We start from the raw sequence: 16,876 nt of genomic DNA, 5'->3' as shown, positions 1-16,876 counted from the left end.
TCATATATACCAAAGGATAGAACTTGACTGGTGTGATCAATTCTATAAGCCTTATCAATGGTTTCACACACATATCCATGATTGAGCTCTAATACCACCCTTGTTAAAATCACTAAATAGAAATAATCCATTGTTAATGTAAATTCCTTGAAGGCAGAGATAAATTAACTTCTGTCCTTGCTTCTCTAACACCCTAACCCAGGTCATTTGCATTTTAGGACCCTCAGTAAAAGCTTACTGTAAATATGACCATGAAGGTTTCTGATGCAACCTGTGGAAGGATGACTTGCTTAATCATAAACCAAGTGAGTTCTTTGAATGATGAAAGAGAATTAGATAAAAATAAAAGGGAAGGGGAAGAATTGGATTGGGATTAATAACAAGTCTTTTTTATCTTAATTGTTACCCTGGACCAATCTTCTACAACAGCCATCACATTTCCATTAGAAAATTAATAACTTCTAGAAGATAGAAGTTGCCCTCTCCCTTCCCAATGAAAATAATTGCATATTTTTTGAAAAGCCAGTTCAATTCAATGACCCATATCTAAAATGAATTTATCAGACTTGGACCAAGAACAAAAAGTTCTTCTAGCCAACCATAGCAGGGTATGGAATGTTGTAAAGTCAATTTAAGAGTTTAAAGGCATGAGGATGCTTTGAAAATGGTAATAGGCTCTCTGCTTCCGTCCCCAATGTCATTGTTATATAAGAAAAATGTGAAATATAGCCTTGGGTCTTATGAATAAAGACTTCAGCCAATCCAGATTCCGACTCACTGAAATAAATATAAGAAGAGGGAAAATAAAAGTGATAGATGGTGAAAAGAAAGGGAAAAAAAAAAGCAAAAACTATCCAATACAAAAATCCTCATTCAATGACAGTCAAAAAAAATGACAATAAGGGGAGAGAGGAAGCTGGACTTTTACAGGAATAGCCATTGCCCTTCAGAGAACAGACTGACATTATTTAACTGTCCCTAAAAAACATCCAAAATGATATGCCGACCTCCAGGAAAGTAAAGATTAATCTTCACTGAATAGTTCTGTATGTCAAATTGTTAAATGAGGGGGAAAATTCAATTTTAGATGAAGCAATCGATAGAATGAAATCATCACTTTAAGTAAACAGGAAAAGCAAAATATATTTATACAATTTTAGGATGATGCAGATTATCATACTTGATGTTAGGAGCCTTAGAAACTCCATTATGTAGAAATGTCAGTAGCAAATTTCTTAATAGCTTCCTGTGGTATTCCTGTAAAGATGTTTTTATAATTAGTAGAAATACAGACTTTTCCAGCTGGAAATATCCATAGAAATTATTTAGCCAAGCACAACATTTTAGTGATGAGGAAGATGTAACAGAGAGAGGTCAAGAGTGTTATCCAAAGTTATACAGCTATAGGTGACTAGATTTGCTTATGCAATTTACTCTTTAGTGTCTTAAAGCAGTTTGTTTCTGCACAAATTAGCTTCTTGATCAGTCAACAAACATTTATTAAGTACCTTTATATGAGGGTTTTATTTCCAAACCAAACCAAAGAAAATTTTTGTAGTGAATCTGTAATGGCTAGGAGCCACTCAAGTTTATTCTCACCATGACCTTCAAATCCTCAATGTTTTAGTAGTTACTCAGTGTAACACCCCTGTACCAGCTAAACTCTCTTCCTTTCTCCATCTTGACCCGTTGATGAATCAATTCCACTTTACATTATCTTCCTCTCTTGAATACCTTGATCCCTTATATTATCACCAATCTTGTCCTGCCAAGCCTCAACCCTGGATTACTCCAGCTATCTTCACTGTTGTAAAAATGCTTTTCAACTAAGCTGGAGAAAATCATGGTGCCATGCTGAGTCCACTACAAATTTATGTTTTGCATCCTTTTATACTTCCCTAATTAATTCATTATCCCACTCATAACCATCAGTTCTTCCAAATATTTTTCATCCTTCCTCGAAACTACCATTATTTACCCTACCTCACATTTTCTGAAAAAAAAAAATGAGGTCATTCACTGAGTTCTTTCTTTCCTTCTCATCTGACATCACTTAGAAGCCTTCCCCCATTATCTTCTCTTTCACAATTTTTCTTAAATGAAATGATAGCCTTTTTTTCTTATCTCTGCGTACACATGATTTTATTTCAATCTCATCTTCTCCAGGATCTTGTCCATTCTATTATTTCCACTCTCATTTATCTTCAGTCACTCTTTGTCTATTGGTTGTTTCTCTGCTAAATACATTACTACAATATTGCTATGTCTCCCCCTCATTTGGTCTACTCACTGACTATTGTCCCATATTCCTTTTTTACTTTGTGGTGAAACTCCTTGGGAAGGCAATCTGCAGATCTCTGTCTCCACTTCTTTGCCTACTTTTTCTTAACTTTTTCTAGTTTGGTTCCTGGCCTCATCATTCAACTGTTCTTTCCAAAGTTACCAATGATCTTTTAACTGCCTTATATGTAGATAGATGATAGATAGATAGATAGATAAAAAAATAGATAAATTGATTATATATATATATATATATATAAACCCTCACCCCTTCTGAACACCCCTATTTTTCATATACATGAAGGTTGTCTGTGGATATATTTGAATATGTTTATATTCACACACACACACACACACACACACACACACACACACATATATATATACATATATATATGAATATCTTTTTTTTCAATCCTCATCCTTCTCCTTGATGCTCTCTTCTGTTATACAATTCTCTCCTAGTTCTCCTCCTTCTTATCTAGCTACTCTTTCCCAGTGTCCTTTGCTTAACTTTCATCTAGGTTATGATTACTAAAGGTGGAGAAATTCTAACTTTGCTCTTCTCCCTCAATGCAGTTTCACTAATGATCTCTTTAACTCCCATAATTTCAATTCTTATCTCTATGCTCATGATTTCCAAATCTACTTATTCAGGCCTAACCTCTCTCCTGACTTCCAGGCTCCCATTTCCACTCTCTATTAAACATCTCAAACTGGATAACCCTTAGATATCTTAAACTCAACATATTCAAAACTGAACTCATTTTTCTTCCCTAAATCTGCCCCCCTTTCTGAACCTCCCTATTATTGTTCAGGATACCAATATCCTCTCATTCACTCAGGTTTGCAACTTTGATGACATCCTTGATACTAATTCTTCTCTTTCCCAATATTGTTGATATTACCATCATAATATCTCATGTGAGTATATATATAATACAATATATATTATATACATATACACATATATATATATATATATATATGTATGTATTCACACACATACAACTTCTTCTCTCCTTTAACATCGCTATTATTCTGGTATATGCTTTTCTTATTACCTTATGCCAAGATTATCTTACTGGTTGGTCTCTCAGTTTCAAGTCTCTTTCCATTCCAAGTCATCCTCCACTCAGCTGCCAAAATAATATTACCAAAAGTGCAGATTTTACTATGTCACCTCTTATAAACTGAAAATAGTCACGGGGCTATTTTATGGGAAAACTAATTAATGGTTGAAAAAAGCTTGGTAATATGATATGAAATATATGTCTATAGAAAATTAGATGGTCAGAAGTGAACAGGCAACAGTTTCATTTGTCAAACTAGTAGCAAATACCTTTTATCAAATTCCAATTTTTCATATTCATTCTCTCAAGCTTCATGTCAGCCAATTTCATTATTGTTCAACTCTAGGCTTGTCTTCAAGGAAACTAAATAAATATGGAAGGGCAGGAGGGAGAGAACCTATTTTCTTTTCTTGCTAGCATTAAAATAAGTGAAGGAATGGATGGGAAAGACAAGTAACAGTTTGAAATATACGGAATTAATATTATAAAATGTGATTAATCTGCATTCTGTTAAATCAAAATATGAGTTCATTAAAAGTGGACTAAAATAAAGATTTCTTGTGTCCTATGAGTTTCGTAAGAAAACTTAGGACAAATATTTTCATGACTTATTTAAGACATTTAGGACACTTTTTAAAATGATCCTTAATCATTAATGATGCTACTAATTATAATGGATGTTTATCTATTCATTAGACTCAGCAGGACCTCTCTTTAGGGACATTTATCTAACAATTAATCAAAATTTACTTAAGTGCTTGAAAGTAATGTTTTTTCCCCCCTTTGGAAAGATGTAGGAAGGGTATACAAGGAATTCCTGGGGTGGAAATTTTCTCCACCTCTATAGATCAATACTAATGTTAAGTTCTTCCTGGGAGTTGATTGTTTTGCCCATAAGTTATTAAATGTTAATAACAGGACATTACCCTGTCTTTCTAGATGGAAGGTCAATCCTTTATCCAAAATATATACCATGGGTCTCCTTGGATAAACTATTGAGTCCTAAAACTGTTCAAACTTTCAGAATCTCATTCACTCCCCTGCAGTTCATTCCAGGTGGTGACATTATGCTGTAATTACACTGTTTTTTTTTCTTTCACAATACAAAGAAAATCTCGATTAAAGCTTGAACTACAAAGGTCTTAACAGAAAAAAGAAGTCTGTCTCTACATGAAACACTCATAACCCAAGTTTTTAAAAGCAATTTCTTACAGAAAACAAGCCTTAGAAGTAATTTAGGACAAATCCTCAACTTTAGTATTGAGAAATCGAAGGCTCAAGAAATGTAAGTGTTCTGTTTAAGGTCACATAGCTAATTGAGAAACAAATAGTTGAGACCCCACAGTCACTTATTTGGAGTGAAGTAGTACTCTTTAGACTATAGTATTCCTGATATACAGGAAGAAAGGAGGGGAAAGGAATGGTCCTAGGGAAGGAGAACATAGTACAACAGAAAGATCACTTAATTTGGAATAAGAGGAGTAAGAATTGAATTGTTCCTTGGCTTCTCAATATTTGGAAAACTATGGCTAAGAAAGGAAACAGATAATAAGGTTAAGAGACAACCTCTCTGGACATTTGCTTCATCATCTTTAAAATGAAATGATGAGATCAAATGATCTCTGAGATTCCTTTCAATTCTAATTATGATGCTCAGAGCCTAATAGGCAGCTAGGCCACACAGTGGAGAGAGAGCTAGACCTGGAGTTAGGAAAATCTGAATTCAAATTCTGCTGACCCTATGCAAGCCCAGGAATAACAGGAATAATAATATAGGAATAATAATAATAGCACCTACTTCCCAAAGTTGTGAGTAAATGAAATTCGTAGAGTGCTTAGTATAGTTTTTGACAGAGTTGATGCCTAAAAAATGGGTAATAAATACCTGTTTTCTTCCTTATCTTCCTTTATGCCCACTCTCCCTTCCTCCTTTCCTCCCTTCTTTCCTCCCTCCCTTACTTTCTTCTTTTTATTCCTCCCATTTGTCCCTTCCTCTCTTGCTTCCTTCTTTCCTCCTTTCTTAAGTGGAGAAAACAAAGAGCAAGAACTGCAAAGGAGACCTCTAGAGCCTCCTATCTCATTTGGCTTCAAATAATGATAAAAGAGCAGGGTGCCCTCTATGCTAGATTTGTCAAGCAATGTAGTACAAGTTACTCTCTCTTCTCAGCATTTTTATTTCCATGCCAAGAACAACTGGGTCCAAAAGATATTCTGTCCTTTAAAATATTTCATATTGATTTGAGTAACTTTAAGGTTAAGTGATGGTTTACCCTGTCTCCTTACCCTTTTCTTTCCCCACACTTAGGCTGGAAAAATACTGTAGGCTGCCTAGATTACAAGATCTCCTATAAATAGGCAGAGTATAGCTACTCTAAAAGTCAAGAAATAATAATTATTAATTAAATTAATAACTATCATTTCTATAGTTCAAGTATTGGGTTAAATGCTTTACAAATATTTTCTCATTTGATCCTGCAAGGTAGGTGCTGTTATTAACTGTATTTTATAGATGAAAAAACTAGGGCAAAGAGAGGTTAAATGATTTCCACAGTTTCTGAGGATAGATTTGAAACTTAGGTCTTCCTGACTTGATACTCATTTCTCTATGACCTGTGTTATTTAACTGCCCCCAGAATAAAATAAATAGATGATAGAGATTATCTTAATATATGATGGTCTAAGATTCATAGACTCTCAGAGTTGGAAGGCATTTTAGAGATTAAAAATTTTAATCCTTTCATATTTAAGAATGAGGAATCTGAGACCTAAAAAAATCTGTTGTCAAAAACTATGCATAAAGTTAATGGCAGGTTCAGGATTACAACCCAAATCTCTAGATTTCTAGTGTCACTATCCTTTCACTTTACCAAATTGCTTTAATGAATATAAAAAGCATATAAACCATGGTGTTTGCATCTGAATGTATTAAATGTCCTTAAATGGACTTAAATTCATTTAAGAAAATACTTTCAAATGGGGCTTAAAAGTAAAATTAGAATTTTACTAAAAGATTTATTTTGGAATATCTTGCATCCCCATTATTATGTTTCACTGAGTCCAAGTTAAATTGTATTCTGAGTAGTTTAAAATATTAGATTCTTGGTGTTCCAGTGAAATATTTTCATTAGGTATAATGAGATAATATGATGTCAATTCATTCAGCATATGTGCCAGGCACTATGAATAAGTGATAAAGATAACCAAAAAATCTCTTTCCTCAAGACATTTCTGGGGAAGGAGAGGAATAGAATGTATAAAATGTATACATAATTAAATACGAAGCATATTAAAAGTAAAATCAATAAATTTGGAGGCACTAGATAAGACAGAAAGTTCAACTGAATTTGCAGTCAGAAGCCAAACGTTTTAATCAATAATAGCCTTGCTACAGACCACTTGTAAGGCTTTGAACAAATCACATTCCTTTTCTGAGCTTCAGTTTGTTCAACTGAAATTAATGACTTCTAAAATCAGTTTTAGTTCTAAGCCACATGACCTAAGGCTCTAGACTGAAAAATCTGTTGATTGTAGAGGTTGCTGTGAGTGAAATTTCCAGATTCTAAGCCATTTGCAAGGTAAATAGATAGAAAGATCTGATTCTAAAATGGCACTTTCCAGAGGCTCTGTTTGGTTCACAGAAGGGCTCTGTTGGGTGAGGCATCCTTTGGTATGCTGAAGGTGATGATTAATGATGATTACATTTTGTTTATTGCTCAATCAAAAGATAAGTTCTTTAAAATGCACCTTATTGATTTGGGGCATTTTAAGCCTCCAGGTATGGCCAGAAGACTCAACAGCAGCTCTGCTCTTCAGTTCTGATATACAATGTGTTGGAGTTTCCAATGATTTACCACATGTATGTCTCTAATTTATCATTATTAAGATAAAATTGTTCCATTATACAGCTGTTAGCTATTGACAAAAAGTATAGAAACATAATCTTATGGTAATAGGTAGCTATATACATATACACACAAGCATACACACAAGCACACACACACACACACACACACACACACATACACATTGTTTTTGTTGTTGAGTAGTTTTAGATGTGTTCAACTCTCCATGACTTATTTGTGGGTTTTCTTGATAGGGATACTGGGTGGATTGCCATTTCCTTTTCAGCTCTTTTTATAGATGAGCAACTACAGCAAACAGGGTCACACAGCTACTAGGTATCTAAGGTAGATTTGAACTCAGGTCTTCAAGACTCCAGACCTGGCATTCTATTCACTGTACCACCTTGCTGCACAACACACACACACACACACACACACAGCTATGCTTTTATAAAATGCTAAAAATATTGACAGATGAAAGGAAGGGAGGAACAAAAGTAAGAGGAAGGCAAGGAAGGAAGGCAAGAAGGCAGGAAGGCAGGGAGGGAAAAGGGATGAAGGGAGGGAGGGAGGATGGGAGGATGGAAGGAAAGAAGGGAGGATGGAAGGATGGAAGGATGGAAGGATGGAAGGAAGGGAGGGTGGGAAGAAGGGAGGGAAGGAGGGAGGGAGGGAGGAAGGAAGGAAGGAAATATGGAAGGAAGGAAGGGAGGGAGGGAGGAAGGAAGGAAAGTAACAAGGAATGCAAGGAAGGAAGGAAAATATTTTGCAAGATATTGGTACAAATATATGCAAAGAGAAAGATAATTCTGGCTCTAAGAGGTTTCCATTCTATCAGATAAGGAGAACACAAAGGGGAAGAGGAAAAGATGAAGGTAGCAGATGTTATAAATGTGGCCCCAAAGTGGAATAAAGATTTGCTTGTGCTATTCCACAAATTGAGTTGCCATATTTGTTCTCAAAATTCTTTCCACTTAGGAAAAAGACATTTTTAGTATTAAAATGAAAGTGGGAATGGTATAGAGTTGGAGAAACATCCAATTAAATATATCCTATAGGCAGCTAGAGATGTAGGTATAGCACTTAGAAGACAGTTGAGAAGATATAGATGAGGAGCCACCTTCATGGCAGTGATAGTTAAAGCCATGATATTGAGTTTCCAAGAGAGGTTTTAGAGAGAGAAGAGATAAGACCTAAGATCAGAACAAACCAAGATCTGTTATTTGGAATGGCAAAGCCAACAAATTTTGAGGAACACCAAGGATCAAGGAAAAGATATGGAAAAAATCAGAAAAGCTGTGTTTAAAATTTTTAACTAGTGATAAGGGAGTTTATTTAGTATTTAAGAATCAAATGTCTTGGGGCAGCTAGGTGGCGTAGTGGATAAAGCACTGGCCCTGAAGTCAGGAGTACCTGGGTTCAAATCCAGTCTCAGACACTTAATAATTACCTAGCTGTGTGGCCTTGGGCAAGCCACTTAACCCCGTTTACCTTGCAAAAACCTAAAAAAAAAAAAGAATCAAACGTCTTCAATTTAATCCTTGGCACAAGTGAGGTGTTATGTAATATGTATATATGAATACATGTATTTATATATGCATACGTGTGGCACGGCCACTGGCCTTGGAGCTAGGAGGACATGAGTTTGCATCCAGGCTCAGACACTAGACATTTAATAGCTCTGTGACTTTGGGCAAATCACTTAACCCTGATTGCCTTCCATTCAGAGTCATCTCTAGTCGTCCTGATTCATATCAGACCACTGGACTCAGATGACTCCAGAGGAGACACTGAGACTGGTGACTTAGCACAGCAACCCTACCCTCACTCAAATGAAATTTATGTGCTTGTCTTGGCATCACCTCTCTGATGTCATGGTTGTCATCAAGAATAAAGGACAAACATCATTATTGTGCATATATGTACAAATATATTATATACATACATAATAGAAGTAAATAAACTTGCAATGTTCTTAGATTAATTAATAACAATTAAATATATTAATTATATATTTTTATAGGGGGAGAGAGACATCTTATACTATTGTTTTTCTCATTCTCCAGGGATTAAGTTTGCTCTACTTGGGGCAAGTGACACACACACAAAGAGAAAACTTAATGCCTAAAAGGAGTGAATTAAATCACCCAAGGTGTCTTTTGTACCCTTTAACCTAATTTGGTTACAGAAACATCACAAAACATTTATAAAAATAAGAAAAGATTCACTTGAAACCTATAGCCAGCTTCAGATCTTAGTAACATTGTCTTTCTCTAGTTTGGAACTATGCCCAAAGGGCAACAAAAATGAGCATACCCTTTGATCCAGCAATACCACTACTGGGTCTATACCCTGAAGAGATGATGAAAAAGGGTAAAAACATCACTTGTACAAAAATATTCATAGCAGCCCTGCTTGTGGTGGCAAAGAATTGGAAATCAAGTAAATGTTCAATTGGGAAATGGTTTAGCAAACTGTGGTCTGTTTGTCATGGAACACTATTGTTCTATTAGAAACCAGGAAGGACAGGATTTCAGGGAAGCCTGGAGGGATTTGCATGAACTGATGCTGAGTGAGATTGAGTAGAACCAGAAAAACACTGTACATCCTGACATGGGGATGATGATCAACCTTGAAGTACTCACTCATTCCATCAGTGCAACAATCGGGGCCAATTTTGGATTTTCTGCAATAGAGAATGTCATCTGTATCCAGATAAAGAGCCATGGAGTTTGAACGAAGTTCAAGGACTATTCCCTTTAATTTAGAAAAAAATCAGATATCTTATTGTCTGATGTTGATCTTGTTATCTCTTAGACTTTTTGTCTCTTCCTTAAGGATATAATTTCTCTCTCATCACACTCAATTTGCATCAATGTACAACATGGAAACTAAGTAAAGATTGACAGATTGCTTTCCATGGGGGGTGGGGGGGAGGAAGTAAGATTGGGGGGAAAAATTGTAAAACTCACATAATATCTTTAATAAAAAAATTTAAAAAACATTGTCTTTCCCTGCTATTAGAAGAATTTGGAACACTGCTTTGAGATACAACTATCAGCTCATGTTTCTCTCTACTAAAGATATGAACACTATAGTATATATGATATCAAAAATAAAATAAAGATCAAATGGAATAAAATATTTGCAGCAGAGAAGATAAGTGCCAGATTCATACATCAAAGTTCTGCCAAGAGATGAATTGTAGAAGCTAATTATTTGTTAGTTAGGTTAAAACTTCATTTGCAGGTATAAAAATACTGACTAAACCTGAAATCCCTACTTTGGGAACACAAGATTTGTGGAAGTCAAGCACATTATGGCAATAAAAGTATCTTTTCATTTACTGACAATAATGAAGTGAGAAGATCTAGATGATTAAGCTTAAAAATAAAAGTGCAAACTATACTTTAGTACAGCAAAATATAATAAATGAATGAACCAGTAATAAGTAAATTTTAGTCCTTACTATATCTTATTGCTTGTTTAAGCTTTGGAAAATTGCTTGCTAAGTCTTAGTTTACCCATCTGTAAAATGAGGACAATAATTGTTTTTCAGTTATCTTGGTCAGGTTTTGGGCTTCATGCCTCAATTTGGAATTTTCTTTTCAAAGATACTGGCATGGTCGCCATTCATTCTTCATCTCATTTTACAGATGAAAAAACTAAGGCAAATAGGAATAAGTGACTTGCCCAGGATCACACAGCTAGTACATACCTGAGGTCAGATTTCAACTCAGGAAGATGAGTTTTTCTGATTCCAGGGTTGGTGTTCCATCCACTATGTCACCTAGCTGCTTGGGGACAATACCTGCTCACCTTATGATATAGGGTTATTGAAAAAGTCAGAAAAATAAGTTAAACAAAAATTTTATGGTGCAAATATGGTAGGAGCTTCTCAGCCCAGGTTCCTCAAGAGCTTAGGAAGAATCTCATCCACTAGTAAGTCAACAGAATGGAGGTCAACCGAAAAGAAATGAAATTTACTATCATGCTAAGGAAGACTGCTCACTGGTAGCAGCTTCAGTTCCTTAGAGCATAGATTTTTTTTTATAACTTTCTAAGTTCTCTTAGAGTTTGCAGCCAAACAGCAACATCAAACAACAGAAAGGAAATGATGGAATGCAGGCAATCATTGGGGGATTTGCTAAAGGTCAATTTTATTCTATGGGAAAATGTTTTCTCTATGGTTAATCTTATCAGAAATTTCTTTGATGACACAAAAACTCTGAGATTGTAGAGGCATCTTTTGAAACCTAATTATTCATCTTTCTCTTGTTATTACTACCGAAGGAAATTAAAGGTCTCTTTTTACATAACCTTTTATCTCTGATACTTTGGTCTTGAAGGTTACTTTTTCTGAAGAGTATACACATGTCAGAATTATTATTTATTAACAACATGGATGATTGTTCTTTCATAATTATAATAGTAATACTTGCAGTGTTTAACTCAGAGAGTTGATAAGTAAATTGCAAAATGCTATTTCATCATCATTATTAATATTGTGTGATCATTACTATTACACACTGAAGACAGTAACTTACTTTAATCTTTTGATGTCTTTATACTTTATTTATTTATTTATTTATTTTTGCAAGGCAATGGGGTTAAAGTGACAGGGTCATAAGCTAGATAATTATTAAGTGCCTGAGTCTGGATTTGAAATCAAGTCTTCCTGACTCCAGGGCCAATGCTCTATCCACTGTGCCACCTAGCTACCCCTTCTTTACACTTTTTAACAACTCTATTTCAATAATCTGAAAGAACATAAACAATATCTTCTGAAGCACTGGTCACTGGTTTAGGACAAGGTTTTTTTGTCCTTGCCCCAAAGGTCGTGCAATAGAACTATATTGCTTTTCATTAAGTGCAAATTGTCTTTACATGGTGACTTATCTTAGTGGGGGATGGGGGAGGCACTGGCAGCTTCAAATCTGTGATAAAGCATGGCTCACAAACTCTTGCCCAAACTTTAGTGATCTAAGACCCCCACCTGTAATGAGGAAAAGATTGGAATAGAACAAAGGAACCAATCAACTGTTACATTTTGTCATTAGAACCAGAAAGCTCAAGTCTATTAGACCTTACATTAAGGTCTAATACTTGTCATGCTTGTTCAATGTCACAGAGTAGTAATTCAAATGGAAAATTTGAAAACTGACCACAGCTTCCAAGTAATACAGTAAAACATCAATCAGTAAAACAATGATTTTTCATAAGAAGTGTTTCATGTATCAACAAATCTTTTAAGAGGAATTAAAAATTAGCCCAAAGAATGATTCCTTTTCACCTAGAATATATGATTTCAAGCTGGGTCAGCAGAGAGACACTGAGAAACATAATTCAGTTGAAGGGAACAATTTTCTACTGTCACTGTTACAACTTTTGCTAAAAAAAAAAGTCAGTCCCTCTGTTTATGCTTCACTGCTTAAGTTTAATAGACTTTCCTTTCCTGCACTTCACAACCATCATCTTGTGGTTATTCTCATCAGCCTAGTGATGAAGACTCTAATTGTTTTAATTAAGTCTGAAATTTACCAGCAGGAGCCAAAGAGGGGAATGTGGAGGCCTAACCATCTCAATTCTATTCTTTTGAGAGGAAAACCAGAGTAAAAAAGGATTGGAAGGAAGGAGGAGTGGGGAAGAATTGACATAGTATCCACATCTCCCTCTACAGTAAAATAAGCAAAGTAATTAAAAGGTCTGCCATCCTGTAATTACCAGGGAGTCCAGTATTACAGAGGGAACTGGGCCTTTGTTACACAACAAACATTCATGTCTGTAATCTAATATGAATAATAATCCAGACATCAGAACAAGCCTCTTTTAGACTACTCTCACAAACAGCCCATACACTGCATTCACTGGGTCAGCAGCAAGGACGTTTCTTTTTTAGCCACAGAACACTAGACTGAAACCCTATAAGCAAAGATAAAATTACAGCCCCCCACTCAAACTCACTCCCCTCCCATTATGGGTATGGGTATATTTTTCTTCTGATTTTTACCTTGGAAAATATATTTACCAGTATTTTTTCTCTCTCCTTTCTCCTCCCACAAAAGACACACACACACACACACACACACACACACACACACACACACACACACACACACACACACACAAATCTGCAGCAGTAGATATGTGGTGAACTTGTGCCATCTCATGACTCTTGTTAAATCTAACACTTATTAGCTCTCTCCCAAATGGTTAGCTGGGTTGTCAATGAAAAGAGGGCTGACCCACCCATCTTCCATTCTCTTTTCCTTCTCAGTGAGATAAGAATGCTTTGAGCAGCCAGGTAAGGAGGGGCAACTGGTGGTATTCCCTACCTGGCTGCCATATGCCCATGAGCCCCTGGCAACTCTTTTTCTTTTGGATTCATTCTTTTCTTATCTTAGGTAAATGAGTTTTCTGAGATGAAAACACTCAGGCAACCTTCTGAGTTCAAGAAATCCAGAAATCCCTTCACACATCCCACCACTGACTAGGGGTGGTAGGCATTGCTACCAGGGCAATAGTGGCCAGTGGCAGAGGAGGCACCTGCAGACAGATCTATAATGAATAGTCTTATGAGTGACAGGAAGTGGTGATGGCAAAAATACTCACTGAGAAATGGAAAAAAACTCTATTCTTTTTATCAAGGTTATGAGATGAAGAATTCAAGGACAAATGGGCAATCTAAATGGGTTTGGGGATCAGGAAGTGAGACATCTAAGCATGCCTTGGTAGAGAGTGGACAATAATCAGTCCAAGTAGCAAGATCCCTTATGTCAGAAAGAAATGCTATCTGTGAGCTCCAGAAGGTACCAATGTTCAAGGCACAGGAAAGAACAATATCTCAATGGAATTTAGTAAATAACATACAGAGATAGGAATTGCCAGGACTATTAAGGTAACCCTTTGCCACAAATATTCCCTATACTTGGATTTCACTTCCATTATAGTTCAATGAGCCTATCTTTTTCATATATCCATGTGTAGGAAAGAAGACTCTATCCTTTTGGTATTGGGAAGAGATTTTTATTTTTGCTATATCTCCTTGGTAAATTCTTTTTTGCAAATTGGAATAGATTTCATCTGACTAGTGGGGTCTCAAAAGTTGCTATGTTAGAAGCAACAATCCTTCATGGTTACCTATAGAAGACTGAGAAGAGAAAGAGAGGCAAGTGATCCTGTGAGAACCATCATCCTTAAGTACAAGTTGAGGGAAATAAGCCTAGAGGGAATGCTAATTAGTTTAATTCTGTTCTTTTTTATTAATCAGTTTTGTCCACCAAATGTGAGTTTGATTCACCTGAAAAATTGACAAATGGCAGATAAAATCAACTCTGCCACCCCAATACATTGAACCTTCAGTGTAATGGTTCTCCCTATAGCACAGAATTCATGATAAGGTGGCTTAATGAAAAAAATGTACTGGAAGATTTTTATCATAAGTTTCACTTCCAATAGCAAAACGATGACAGTACATGTTTGTTAGATTATATTGTATATAACAGTTTCTGTAGACATCAGGGCTAAAGGTGTAACTGGGTTTGGCAGGAGAAGAGTAATTGGGAGTAAACACATGGACTTACCCTGCACCTGGAACTTCTTGTATTTTGCTTTGCTTAATATTATAATCAATCATTTATAAGAGAGACTAAAGCTACAGTTAAATCAAGAGATTCTACTGTCATATCCTTTGACTTACCTTTAAATAAACACATATATGTATATAAACATTCACATTTATGCATGTAGGTATATATGTGTAGGCACACCTATTCAGATCCTAGGTTATTGTTCCCTTGTTTCCTCATTTTAAAATTTTGGTATACAAGAAATAATAAACCTAACCACAAAATGAAGTAGAGTGAAGAAAGGTTTAAGTCAGTTGTATGAAACTCAATGACATACTCTTAACTTACAAGCTTCCCGGAGCTTTTCTTTGTCATAGTGCAAGCCTTCATAGTCTTGTAAACTAATTCTGTTCACTCGAATCCGCAGGCGGTCTGGGACAGAGTGGGGACTGCAAAACAAGAAAGGAAATTAGATAGAAATAAATGATTATTTGGAAATGGGAGTTCATGAGCTTCGAGATATCCGTGTTAGTTTTCTCTTAATGACTGGAGAGAGAAAGATTTTTTTTTTTAAGATTATTATTTGTTACAACATTTCATTGATCTGGGGTGGGGTTTGGTTCACTTATCTAGCAACCTCAGGTATATGGAACATAGCTGATTACCAAGAAGTATTTATAAAAGATTTCTGATCAATCAGAATGAAGTCAGAAACTATTTACCCTAACTTTTCATATAATTCTAACAAGGTTACCTGTTTTGATAACCCACTGTGGCAAGAGACCACAGTTGACAGAAAGACAACAAAAGGAGAAAAAAGAAAAAAAAAACAGACTTAAAAAAAAATGTAAGAACTCCCATGGTATAATCCTCTCCTGACATTTAGTGTAGGGGAAACCAGGCCTAAATCACTAGCTCCTAAGAATATAATGATCCTGGGTCACAAAAAAAAGATTAGATTATACTGACTAAATTATGTTTGAGAAAGCAGTAAAGTATGCACTAAAACAAGTTCAAAAGACCACACAACCTCATTTAAAAGGGGGCATATATTTTAGTTATTTGGAAAATCCATTTGAATCTTCAAGGAGGCCTGTTAAATGAGAGATTACTGCACTTACTAGAATATCCAATTCATCACAATATATCTGAACTTAAGCTCAGATTTTTCTGGATCTCCAAAATAGTTATCATATCATTGAATGGATATCTTTGATATAGTTTGGCTTTCCTGATTAACACAGTAAATTTATGTTTTTCTAATATGTTCTTAAATTTTTTCCACTGATCAAGAATAACATGTATGATATATCTATAAAACAATTTTACTGATATTTTTGTTGTTCTATTATCTTTACTTCCAAAAACGTATCCACAACAAGCTACCCAATGTCATAATTTTTTTAAAAAGAAAAAAATCAGCAAAACCAAGCTACACATAAATTAACTGTGACTAGTATCTAGTTATCAAGTACTCACTGTCTACAATGTTCCAGATATTATGCTGTGATGGTGTAACAAAAAAAATTGAAAAGCAGTCCATGCTTTAAGGGTTTGAGACAACATGCAAATGAATATGTATAAACCAGACACATATTGAATAAATTAGAGATAATCACAGAGAGAAGGGATTAACATTAAGAGGATTCTGGAAAGTGAGAATGTTGCAGTTTAGCAGACTTACAAATAATAATAATGATAATAATGATGATGATGATGATGATGGTCCTTCATTCTAGAAGAAGACCATGACATCTGGGAGGTGATGCCATGACAAGCACATGTATTAGATTTGAGTTATGGGGGATTGTGCCAAGTCACCAATCCTTACTTTTTCTTCCAGAGTCGTCTGGGTCAGTGACCAGATAGGAATTAGGACAACTGGAGATGGCTCTGGATGTGAGGCAATCAGAGTTATGTGAATTGCCCAAGGTCACTCAGCTAGTAAATGTCTGAGGTTGAATTTAAACTCCCATCATCCTGACTCCAAGGCCAGTGCTCTTCTCCTCCTTAGCTGTGTGACCTTGGGCAAGTCACTTAACCTCAATGCCTTGCCTTGTTCAGAAAACTTAGGAAGTCAAGAAATGAGGCTATAAGCAAGATCTTTCCAGAT

The 16,876-nt window shown here is 35.5% G+C and overlaps 1 protein-coding gene across 6 annotated transcripts in view; it reads right to left on the bottom strand.

Moving 5' to 3' along the window:
* DGKI (diacylglycerol kinase iota) overlaps positions 1-16,876 on the bottom strand; it is a 592,236-nt gene that overhangs the window by 147,296 nt on the left and 428,064 nt on the right. For all 6 annotated transcript variants that reach the window (XM_074193600.1, XM_074193597.1, XM_074193602.1 and 3 more), the window contains one exon: positions 15,112-15,212. In XM_074193600.1, the coding sequence (XP_074049701.1) occupies positions 15,112-15,212 (101 nt within the window). The remainder of the gene's footprint in view (positions 1-15,111; positions 15,213-16,876) is intronic.

This window comes from Macrotis lagotis, chromosome 7 (genome assembly GCF_037893015.1).
Source record: "Macrotis lagotis isolate mMagLag1 chromosome 7, bilby.v1.9.chrom.fasta, whole genome shotgun sequence".
NCBI lineage: Eukaryota > Metazoa > Chordata > Mammalia > Peramelemorphia > Peramelidae > Macrotis > Macrotis lagotis.
This window is presented reverse-complemented; position numbering and strand designations above follow the sequence as displayed.